This window comes from Babylonia areolata, chromosome 2 (assembly GCF_041734735.1).
Source record: "Babylonia areolata isolate BAREFJ2019XMU chromosome 2, ASM4173473v1, whole genome shotgun sequence".
Classification (NCBI taxonomy): domain Eukaryota; kingdom Metazoa; phylum Mollusca; class Gastropoda; order Neogastropoda; family Buccinidae; genus Babylonia; species Babylonia areolata.
In genome coordinates, this window is record NC_134877.1 from 44,908,476 (window position 1) to 44,920,975 (window position 12,500).

The 12,500-nt window shown below is 41.4% G+C and overlaps 2 protein-coding genes across 2 annotated transcripts in view; one reads left to right on the forward strand and one right to left on the reverse strand.

Moving 5' to 3' along the window:
* LOC143277526 (nicotinamide/nicotinic acid mononucleotide adenylyltransferase 3-like) overlaps positions 1-3,337 on the reverse strand; it is a 13,042-nt gene extending 9,705 nt beyond the window's left edge. The window contains exons 1-4 of the mRNA XM_076582401.1: positions 3,207-3,337; positions 2,487-2,575; positions 934-1,001; positions 267-415 (exon numbers count right to left, since the gene is read on the reverse strand). Coding sequence (XP_076438516.1) covers positions 267-415; positions 934-1,001; positions 2,487-2,575; positions 3,207-3,315 — 415 coding nt within the window. The 5' untranslated portion in view covers positions 3,316-3,337. The remainder of the gene's footprint in view (positions 1-266; positions 416-933; positions 1,002-2,486; positions 2,576-3,206) is intronic.
* A 1,571-nt stretch (positions 3,338-4,908) lies between these two features.
* LOC143301824 (E3 ubiquitin-protein ligase TM129-like) lies at positions 4,909-11,196 on the forward strand. Its single transcript, XM_076616233.1, has 5 exons — positions 4,909-5,225; positions 6,095-6,343; positions 7,412-7,619; positions 9,725-9,884; positions 10,273-11,196. Exons 1-5 carry the CDS (start codon positions 5,012-5,014, stop codon positions 10,552-10,554), a joined length of 1,113 nt encoding a protein of 370 aa, XP_076472348.1. The 5' UTR covers positions 4,909-5,011; the 3' UTR covers positions 10,555-11,196.
* The last annotated feature ends 1,304 nt before the right edge of the window (positions 11,197-12,500 follow it).

A 12,500-nucleotide genomic window follows, 5' to 3' on the forward strand; every position in this document is an offset into this window, starting at 1 on the left:
CATACAAAACACCATCTACTTGCATCTGAGATGATCCTGCAAATTACTCATTTTGAGATGATTCCAGTGTTTGATTTCTGTGTATGTTTGGTTGATGTGTGTGTGTGTGTGTGTGTGTGTGTGTGTGTGTGTGTGTGTGTGTGTGTGTGTGTGTGTGTCTGTGTGTGTGTCTGTGTGTCTGTGTGTGGAGTGTGTGGTGTGTGTGTGTGTGTGTGTGAGAGAGAGAGAGAGAGAGAGAGAGAGAGAGGTAGGAATGGTTGACCCACCTTCACTGCTGGAGTTGGTTTTCTTTCTGCGTCTGGGGGTGGGGGGCCTGATATTAGCATTGTGCTGACTGGTCAGCAAGTCTCGGTGGTGAGCGAGCACTTTCTCTGTCTCTAGCCAGCAGGACTGCTCTGATTCCCATGTGTCCAGCCTGTAACATCATCTGACTCCCATGTATCCACCCTGTGACATCATCTGACTCCCAGTGTCTACCCTGTAACATTATCTGACTCTCATATAGCCACCCTACAACATCATCTGAATGTGAAAGTATCGACCCTGTAACATGATCTGACTCCCGTGTGGCCACCGTGGAACAACATCATCTGACTCTTGTCAGCAAAGAGAAAAGCAGTATCTACAGAACCAGCCAGCAAAGAGTGATTTTTACAGAACTAACCTGCAAAGAGAAAAGTGGTGGGGTTTGTTTTGTTTTTAACAGAACCATCCAGGAAAGAGAAAAATGTTTTTTTGCAGAACCAGCCAGCAAAGAGAAAATTGTATTTGTTTACAGAATCAGACACCAAAGAGAAAATTGCTCTTTATTTCTGTCTTTTATTTCTTTTTATTTGTATTTCTTTTCTTTTTATTTTTTCATTATTATACATAACTGGCAAGCAAAGAGAAAAGCGTTTTTACAGAACCAGCAAGGAGATATGTGGACCTTACCTGATCCAGTCTGATGATCTGAGGGCGAGGCGAATCATGTTACACCTGTGCTTTGCTGGGGCCAGGTCCTGAGCAGAACAGTGGTCTCTTTTCACAATGACACAATGGTCTCTCTTCATGATGACACAATGGTCTTTCTTCACAATGACACAATGGTCTCTCTTCACGATGACACAATGGTCTCTCTTCACAATGACACAATGATCTTTCTTCACTATGACACAATGGTCTCTCTTCACGATGACACAATTGTCTCTCTTCACAGTGACAAAATGATGCTCTTCACGATGATGCTCTTCACCATGACACAATGAGATTCCACAATGAAACAATGATCTCTCTTCACAATGGCACAATGATCTCTCTTCACAATGACACAATAATCTTTCTTCACAATGACATAATGATGCTCTTCACAATGACACAATGATGCTCTTCACAATGACACACTGGTCTCTCTTCACAATGACACAATGATCTCTCTTCACAGAGACACAATGATGCTCTTCACAATGATGTAATAATGCTTTTCACAAAGACACAGGTGCTCAATCTTTCATCTTGCTATTCTAAATGTGGTATGTGTTACTAGTATTTCTCTTGACTATATCAAATAACTGTATACTATATCAAATAATTGTACATTAACCATGAAATATGAGTTAAGAATACTGATAAAAATGACATATTATGAATCTTGGAATTCACTACATGTACTTAGTTTATAAAACAGTGTATTCATGCTGTAAAATTCAATCAAAACTGCATGTGTGTGTGTGTGTGTGTGTGTGTGTGTGTGTGTGTGTGTGTGTGCATTCCCAAAACCAATTTCTATTTGTTTTATTTTCATTTTCATTTTTATTATTTTTGTTTTGTTTTGTTTTTTACCCTCTTCTATATTGTATTTACATATTTAGTTCATTTATTTATTTCTTCTTGGTTTTTTTTCATCTTTGACTCCTGTAGGCTCTCATGGCCTTCTTTTATTGTTTGTTTGTTCTGATTGCTTTTATGTATATATGCCTAACTGGAAGGAAGCACCTTTGCCAAAATCCTTGACTGGAATGTCCATTCATTGATTGTAAAATTTCATTGGCAATAAAAGAACCTTCTTTGCTTTTTGCCTTTGTGTACTGACATTGTATGGAGACACAGAATAAAGTGTGTCAGGGTGTACTGACAGTATGGAGACACAAGACAAGGCGTGTCACAGTATGAACTGACGGTATATATGGAGAGACAAGATAACATGTGTCAGAGTGTATACTGATAGTATATGTGGAGACACAAGATAAAGTATGTCACAGAGTGTAATGACAGTATATATGGAGACACAAGATACAGTGTGTCACAGTGTGTACTGATAGTATATATGGAGACTCAGAATAAAATGTGCCCGTGCATACCGACAGTATATGAAGATACAACATAAAGTGTGTCACAGAGTGTATTGACAGTAAATATGGAGACACAACATAAAGTGTGTTTCAGTGTGTACTGTCAGTAAAAGGAGACACAAGACAAAAAGTGTGTCATAATACCACAGCACCCACCTTTTTCTGATACCCATCACTGACAGGGGAGATAATACCCCCAACCACATGGAACCTGCCTGTGCGATGAAGTGCATCTCTTCCCAGCTCTGAAATCAAAAACACCACAGGTGTAATATCAAACACACCGGTCTCAAATCACACACAACACAGCTCTGAAATCACACACAACACAGCTCTGAAATCACACACACCATGAGTCTGAAATCACACACACCACAACTTAGAAATCACATACACCACAAGTCAAAAATCACATACATCACAGGTCTAAAGTCACACACATCACACAAGTTTCAAATCACACACACACACACACACACACACACACACACACACACACACATACATGAAAACTGAAGTGGTTAAAAGAAATATATCACAACAGTTGTGCGGATCTGAACCACAGCTGGGTTGCATCAGCTGCGTTGAGTTTGCCGGCTTGGCGGTAACAACTGCCCAAAATATTTGCAATCAACGGAGACTCGTGATAATTTCAAAAAGCTAATCAATGCTTGTGTAGCAAAAATAGCTCATGCAACCCTGCCCTGAGGCTGAATCCCAGTCAGACGAAATTACCTGCCCCTCATATAAAATACCTACTTTCGTAATCATTCACTGTCCCAGTCACACAGCAAACGATCGCATCAACATAATTATTCATCCAATAATCGAACATACTAAGTGGGTCCCAGCAACTGCAAAGAAGGATTCACTCACCAAACATACGCAGATGCATGTTGGTGACGGGATTGAAAGAGCCGCAAGCTATCAAAGCCACTTTCTGCGGCGTTGTCACGTTGTTCTTCTTATAGAAAGGAGTAAACATCTTTCTTTTCCAATCAGCTGCAGATCGCCTCAGTCACATGACTTCAGCCTCGGTTTCACGAGAGAAATCACGCCTGCGCATGGCTCTCAGTGATTGTGAAAGTATCAATGCACTTCTTAATTAAGAATTGAAGCATATGCTGAGAATGTCTGAGAATTATTAAACAAGACATCTCCGTTCATTATTTCACCTCATCTCAAACTGATGAAGAGTTTTGATAAGTCTCCAAAAATGTAAACGTGTTAAACATAACAAAACAAAATCAAAGTTTCATGTGCCTCTGCATTCGGAAACTTAATTAATTTGTTTGGTGTGCTTCTGGTGTGTGTGTGTGTGTGTGTGTGTGTGTGTGTGTGTGAGAGAGAGAGAGAGAGAGAGAGAGAGAGAGCACGATTTTCATTCATCGCTACCCCGTATTGATAATCATTTGTGCACCTGAGTAGGGCAGTACAAATAAAAGCCGTGAAAACGCAGAGAATCATTATTGTGCCTTAGAGAATCAGACATGCGGTTTGAAAAAGGATCCCGATGATCTCTCTCTCCCCGAAAGACACTTTGCTGAGTATGTATCTTCATGTATGTAGTTATCGGCACCAATTTGGAACAGATCCACAACTGAGACACTTATTTGCTAAGTATATCTTCATGTGTGTAGTTTCCACCAACATGAAACATATGCTCACGACACTTTGCTGAGCGTATATCTTCATGTGTGTATAGTTACCACCAGCATAGAACATAATTATCCCAAGGATACTTTTCTGAGTATATATCTTCATGTGTGTAGTTACCATCACCAGCATAGAACATCATAGTATCCCCAAGACACGTACTTTGCTGTGTATATATCTCCACATGCGTAGTGCGTATACCAATTAACGTATACCGATTAACATAGACCATGTCACCAGTTTGCTGAGTTTATATCTTCAGTGTGTGTAGTTAGCACTCGACAGCACATAACTTATCCCTATAGGAGACTTTGGTGACTATATAATTTCATGTGTATACGGTTACTACCATCATCAAACAGATCTTCATGACAGCCAGTTTGGTGAGTGTGTCTAGTTCAGTACCATGCACCATCATAGAATGGAACAGAATCGTTCTGAACTGAACTGAACATTACAGAACATTATTTCAAGGACGCTTTGCTGAGTCTAGGTACCGGACAAACAACAACAGAGACTGAAATGCCATCAGTACAGCATGATTACCTCCACAACTTGGTGAATCATCATCTTTATAAGAAATAAAAGAGTAGCATGATTCCACAACTTGGTGAATCATCATCTTTACAAAAATGAAGGAGAGGCATGCTTACCTCTACAACTTGAAGAATCAGCTTTATAACAATATCAGACTCGAGTAACATACATGATTACCTCTACAACTTGATAAATGGTAATCTTTATAACAATTATACAGTATGATTACATCCACAACTTGATGAATCATCATTTTCATAAAATGATATAGAACTGCTGCTGTTGTTGCAACTACTGCTGCTGCTGCTGCTGTTGCCGCCTCCATGAAAAGTCACTACAGTACCCGGAAGTGTATACGTGGTCCCATTGTGGAGTTTAACCATAGAATTAACGAAAGTACCTTTCTCATGGAAGATCACTGTCTGTGACGAAAGATGCGTGTATTATTTTTCTTGCGCTGATGGTTTGAAACAGTGAATGTTTTTAAGATGGACTCAGCTGTAAGCATGTACGTGTTTTATTCTTTGATATATTCTTTCTTTTGTCTTTGCTTGGTTGCTCCACCCACGGAATTCGTATCGGCTGGGATCACTATCCAGCACATCTTTTCCGGTTACCTGGGAAGTGAGGACATGACTTTCATCGAGTATCACATCAAGAGAGGCGCTGTCACTGCCATTGTGCATTCTTTTATTCCTCTTGGTAGGTCATTTTAACTTTGATTACAGGATAGATATAATGCATGAAGAATGCCCCCAGTGATAGGTTCGTTTTCAATGATAACAACAGACAAGACGCCAGAATGATAATCATGATGACAGATTGATAGTAATTAAGTGTATTATGTACCACTGTCACAGTGTCAGAGAGAGAGAGAGAGAGAGTGCATGGGAGGGTGTGTATGAAGAATACTTCATTTCAGAAATTACCCAGTTACCATATGAAAATTCATAAAGTATAATCATATCAAATCGATAATCACATTTAGTCATTAGTGATTTACTGTATATTATATTGAAAGAAAAAAGTTAGGTCATGGAATTTAAACATTAAATATTTTATAAATCACATAGATTTATACATGTACCTTTACAATGAAACATTATATTAAAAAAGAATAATTGTCTGAATTTTTCCAGTCTCTGAAACTTTTCTGTCTCCATCACCCTCATTTCCTGCCAGTTTGTGATCATGAACTCTCTTTGTACATATCGCCTTATCGGTGTGAGCGCTCTTTATCTGTGGTGTAAAACTTTTAGCTCTTCTTGTTCTCTTCCATAACCTTGTTCCACGTGCTTTGTTCATATTGAGCTGAAATTACCCTCTATGATGTGCATGCGAATATGCAAAACCAAAACATATAATTTCTGTTTATTTATTGGAGCAATCTAAAGTAGGCAGCCATACTCTGTTTTGGGGGCTGACTTTACAAAGTTTCAGTGCTGAACAGTAGTGAAAAAGAGAAATATATTTTAGTTTTTGTGTTGGGCCTGGGTCTATAATGTGAATCAGTGCTGGATACTGTAGTTAAAACAAATAAAAGGAGTTCTTGTAACTGTATCTTGTTTCAGGCTATGTTGTGGGCCTGGGTCTGTTCGCCCCAGAAGTGTCAGTGTGGGAGCTGGCAGGTGGGTGGCTGTTGACAGCGTGCATAGCGCTGCCCCTGGGTCTAGCGGCCTGTGTTCTGTTCTGGCAGCGTGATGGGTGGGACAGACACCCCATCGCTAACCAGCTGGCACAGCTCAGCAGTGGGCGAGGATGGAGAGATGTGGCCTCAGCCATCAACATAGAGTTCAGACGTATAGACAAGTTTGCTTCAGGTACTGTCTGTATCCGTGTTGTGTATGTCTTATAGAGTTCAGACATGTTGACAAGTTTGCTTCAGGTACTGTTGACATGTATGTTGTGTTTGTCAGATATGTATTATAGAGCTCAGATGTATAGACAAGTTTGCTATGAGCAGGTACTGTTTGCGTGCTTGTTGTGTTTACCATTATTATACTTATAGTTTAGATATATTGACAGGTTTGTTTCAGGTACTGTGTGTGTGCTTGTTGTATATATATGTCATCCTGAGTTCAGACGTTTTGACAAGTTTGTTTCAGGTACTCTGTGTGTGCTTGTTGTGTATATATATATATGTATATATATATATGTGTGTGTGTGTGTGTGTGTGTGTGTGTGTTATACTGAGTTCACATGTTTTGACAAGTTTGCTTCAGGTACTTTCTGTGTGCTTGTACTACAGACAAGTTTGTTTTAGGTAATGTCTATATATTCTTGTTGTGTATGTCATGACTCATATCTTAGAGTTCAGGCGTATATCAATGGACAGATTTACTTTAGGGATGAGACTTTCCATCTTTCAACTATTGTTGTTAGATATATAACTGGTACATGTACACATTCAGGGTTTATCAGCTATTCATATTAAACTGTTGTAATAATTAGTGATAAATGTTGCATGTCATTTTTATGCATGTTCTGTGTATGTGACTTGTGACTGTGAGCTATCCAAGTTAAAAATAAAACTAGTACACATGTTCTAGGTATGTCAGCACCAGTTACATATCAATTTTACACATGTGCTGTGTATGTCAGCAATCCTGTCCTCGTATAACTGGTGCACATGTTCTACGTATTTTAGCTATTCCTGTTCACATGTAACTGGTCCACATGTTCTGTGCATGTCAACTCTTCTTGTTACATACGTAACTGATTCACATACCCTGTGTATATTCCTGTGTCACTTACATTGTAACTGAAAGTTACATACCCCCACAAGATTTCCTGAAAAAATGTGTCTTGTCTTGTCATGCCTTGTCTTGTAGCATGTAACTTGTATCCATGCTCTGTGTAAATCAAACCACTGTGTTTGTGTGTGCCAGGCAGCTTTGGACGCAGACTGTATGTGACAGACTCATGGATTCTGAAGACCTCGACGTACTATGTGTATATAGCTCACCAGAATGATATTCATCTGACACTGGACAAAGCAGAAGAGCATCCACTGTCCTATGAAAACTCAGTTGCCACTCAGTACCTTAACATCACTGTTCGCAGAGTGGAACCACACCTGAAAAACTTTTCTATCAGGTTTGTGATGAATCCTCTTTTCTTTTAGCTCTCATTCAGCCATACCACTTGGGATAGACAGCTTTGTCTGAACGTCTGGGCTCTTATCAAGTATTGACACAAGGCATCTATTTTATAGCTGTACTGTGGTGTAAACAGATAATTCATTACTCAGTTTACTGCATTAATTTGAAGCCCACAGTGACATGTCTGACACAGTATTAAGGCAAGGTGTCTAAAGCTGGACTGCACTGTGGAATATGAATACTTATTCATGACACTATGATTCTTAAAGCTGACAGCAGCCATGCCTTAGCTATGGAAGTTGTTCTTGTGCCTTACATATAAAGTGATGGCAGCCTTGTCTGACACTATGATTCTTAAAGCTGACAGCAGCCATGCCTTAGCTATGGAAGTTGTTCTTGTGCCTTACATATAAAGTGATGGCAGCCTTGTCCTAGCTATGGACAAGTTGTTCTTGTGCCTTATATATATAAAGTGTTGGCAGCCTTGACGATGAAGTGAACGTCAGGATTGCAAGAGCAAGCGCAACTTTTGGTAGACTGAATGCAAATGTCTGGAACAGAAGAGGCCAAGCTAAAGGTCTACAGAGCAGTAGTTCTCCCCACACTACTGTACGCCTGCGAAACTTGGACAGTGTACCAACGACATGCCAAGAAGCTGAACCACTTCCACACAACATGCCTCAGGAAGCTACTGAACATCAAGTGGCAAGACAGGACCCCAGACACAGAGGTGCTCGCAAAAGCCACCCTTCCCAGCATCTTCACCATCCTGATGAAGTCCCAGCTTCGCTGGGCTGGACACGTGACGCGCATGCCAGACCATCGGCTGCCCAAAAGGCTCTTCTATGGCGAGCTGCAACAAGGGAAGAGATCACACGGAGGTCAGAAGAAGCGCTTCAGAGATACTCTGAAAGTCTCTCTGAAAGCGTTTGATATCAACCCTGACTCCTGGGAGGAATCTACAGTGGACCGTGACAAATGGCGCGCTGCTGTACACAAAGGCGCCAAGTTGTACGAGGCCAACAGGACTGCTGCAGCTGTTCAGAAGAGGCAGGCCAGAAAGTCACGGGCAAACAAGCTCCCTGACAATGGTATGCCGGTCTTTGTCTGCCCCAACTGTCAGCGAACATTTCGTGCGCAGATTGGACTATTCAGCCATCTGCGCATTCACAGATAGATTCATGAGCATCCTCCCCCCCCACCCCACCACCACCCTACCCCCATCCCCCAGCTGGATGACAACGATGGTCATCATCGATCTCGATGGACACACCACCATATATAAAGTGTTGGCAGCCTTGTCCTCACTATGGGCAAGTTGTCCATTTTGCCTTCAAAGAGTCAGCAGCTTTGTCTCAGGTGTGGAAAAATTGTCCTGGTGGCTTCAGTATGTCAGCAGTGTTATCCTAGCTATGCACAAATTGTCTTTGTGGTTTCTAAGCGTCAGCAGCCTTGTCCTGGCTATGGACAGTTTGTCCTTGTGCATTGTTGGATGTGAGTGAGAGTGTGTTTGTGTGTGTGTGTGTGCATGTGTGTGCATGCTTATGTGAGTATGCAATCAGTTTAATGATATTATCAATGTGCTATACAAACCTAGGCTAGACTAGTCCTAGGGCAAGCCCTGGGGTAGGCTCTCAAGCCCTGGTCTGTGCATTGGGTTCATATGAAGGTCAGGCATCTGCTCTGCTCTCCTTTTTTTCTTTTTTTCTTTTTGAAGTTGATGTGGTGTAGCATACTTTAGACCTTGAAACTGAAACCGAACTTGATTTTTCAGAATGAGAAAATGACGAATTGTTGTTTGAACACAATGGTCAGTTGTGGAGTTGTGATGCATAGAATAAAGGTCTGATCACACTGTCTTGCTGATTGAATGCTGAAGTGACAGTGGTGCTAAAGCTAAAAGTATGAACACATCTGTGTTGCAGATTTAATGCTGAAGTGATAATGGTGCTAAAGCTGCAGGTCTTAACTAATTTGTCTTGCAGATTGAATACTTAAGTGACTTAATTGGTGCTTAAGGTATGAACACACTGTCTAGTAGACTGAATGCTGTAGTGACAATGGTGCTAAAGCTAAAGATCGATCTCATTTGTCTTGCAGATTGAACGCACTTGAGTACAGTGATTTAAAGACCAAGCTGCAAGCACAGGTGCTCAACGCCAGAAACATTGTTGTGCGCCAGTCTCTTAGCGATCAGTTCTTGGACGCCTTCCATTCCACAGTCGGGGAGAATCCGGTTTTTCCAGTGCGCAGCGATATGGTGAGTCACAACATTGATCCTCTTCACTTGTTAATGCAGGACAGGACATTGTCCTCATTGGTGCTTAACAGCACTTTTCTTCAGTTCTTTCTGCACTGAATGTCCCCTTGGGCAAGTGCACCAGGACATTGTTTTCAACAGTACTTAACATTGCTCTTCTCCAGTTCTTAATCTCCTCTTGGCTAAGTGTGTTTGTATGTGTGTGTGCGCGCGTGTGTATGTATGTGCGTTTATGATTGCATGTGTGTATGTGTATATGAATGAGTTTGTGGGTGTGTGTATGCAAGATTGTGTGTATATATGTGTGTGTGCTTGTGTATGTGTGTATTTGTATACGCTTGTGTGTGTATTTGTGTATACATACGTATGCTTGTGTGTGTGTGTGCAGGAGCTGGAGCCGTGTATTGGGTGCATGCAGAAAGAGTCGGAAGTGAAGCTCCAGAGACAGTGTGTGAGTGAGGAGGACAACCAGGCTGCAGCGGGAGAGACCCAGTGTGTGCAGTGTTTCTGTCGCCCCATGTGGTGCATGGACTGCATGGGCAAGTGGTTCGCTTCCCGCCAGGATCAGCAGCACCCAGAAGGCTGGCTGAGTGGGAAAGCGCCTTGCCCCACATGTCGCGCCATCTTCTGTATGCTGGACGTGTGTGCCATCGTCAGACAGGGTGGTTAAGTTAGGGTCAAGAGTTAAGTTAGGGTCAGGTTTTAGGGGTCAGCACCATGCAGAGAGCTTGCTGAGTGGGAAGGTTCCTTCTCTGCTCAACGTTCTGTAGGCTGGATATGCATGCCTTTTTCAGACAGCTTTCAGCCCCTTCTGTCTGGAGTATGTTGTAGTTGAAAGTATTATCTCCACACCTACCATTCAAACGATAGCATTCAAATGTGAAAATAATCACTTAAACAAAATGTCTACAATCACCAATATGTGTGACAGAACATAGTTGAAAGTATTATCTCCACACCTACCATTTAAACGATAGCATTCAAATGTGAAAATAATCACTTAAACAAAATGTCTACAATCACCAATATGTGTGACAGAACATTAAACAAAATTACTTGGTATTGAGTCAGTTAGACCTGGATTTTCAGTGGAACCATCAAGCATTGAGGGGGTTGCACTGGAGCAATAGATAATGATAGTATTTATTTAGTGCTGAATGTTGTTCAGAGACAAATCAAAGCATTTACACCAGTCATTCACACCCATGCATATCTCTGATTTACAGAAAGACAAACATAGCTCGTAAATCCATGTAATCCAAGCTGGAGAAACGGTAGACAGGAGGAGGCTAGGGGGTGTGGGGGCTCGGGTGGGGGAATGGGTGGGGTCCAGAGGGGATGGGGTGGGGTGGGGGGGTGGGGGCTATTTTGGAAAAAGGAAAGTTTTATGGCCACACTTAAAAGAGCTAAGTGCAGAGATTTGACGAATCGAAATTGGGAGCTGATTCCAAGTGCAAAGTCCAGAGACAGAGAAGGAGTGGTGGCCGACTGAACTGTTTGAATCTGGGAACATGGAAACAGAGTGAATCCAAAAGCTGATCTTAGAGAGCAAGATGGGGTTGTAGAGGTGAATATAGCTACAGAGAAAGGAAGGGCCGGGCAGATTTGTTTATACATTTATGGCAAAAAGTGCTGATCTTGTACCTTGTTCTGTGTGATACTGGGAGCCAAAGGAGATGAAAGAGAGGCGTGATGTGCTCAATTTTTATTTTTTCTGAGGACAAGTTGGGTGACAGAGTTTTGTATGCACTGAAGGGAGAACCAGAACTGGTCTTATCATCACCAGCTATTTCAGGAAGACTGAGAAATACATAATGTTCCTGTGGTGTTGATGTTTTTGTTGTTGTTGCTTTTTTTCTGATTTCCTTGGACATTATTGCCATTTGCCCCACTACAGCATTTTATTTGCTTGTTATTATTTTATTGTGAGGGAGTGCTTTGAACTGTCCAAGGGAGATAAACTAGCTTTGTTGTGATTTTACTTATCTGTCTGGGAGTGGGGTTTGAATAAACTTGTGGCTGCACTTGTGGTTGAATACTTTGAATGGCTGGAAAGCAGCACAAACACACACACACACACACATTATCTACACACATTATCTGTAATTGTATTAGATATTTATTTCAAATTCCACTCCCCCGTTAACCCAGTTTCCCCCAGCTCACCAGTAATCCCCCTCACCATCCTCTTCAAAACAATAACACTCAAATGTAAAAATCAATACTCTAACAAAATGTCTACAATCACCAGTGTGTGTGACAAGACAAACAAATTTCCTCTCCTCCTCTACACACACACACACACAGACACGCACACTCACAAAAGGTGGTGAAATCCACATTCTTCCACTCCATTTCTCTCCATGAACGGAGTGAAGGTCCACACCTTGTGAACACTACTCATTCCGTCTGAAGAGGGAAAATTGTTGATATTACCCACAAGGTCATTGCAGAGATTGGCATTATGCTCAGTTTCTCATGGAGTTGTCACTGAGTTCGGACTGATCCAGCAGCGTAACCCAATACGCTTAGTCAGGCCTTGAGGAAAAATAAATAGATAATAAACACACATGTGAGCCACACATTCCAGTTATATGAAGGAAACCCCCTTTCCAC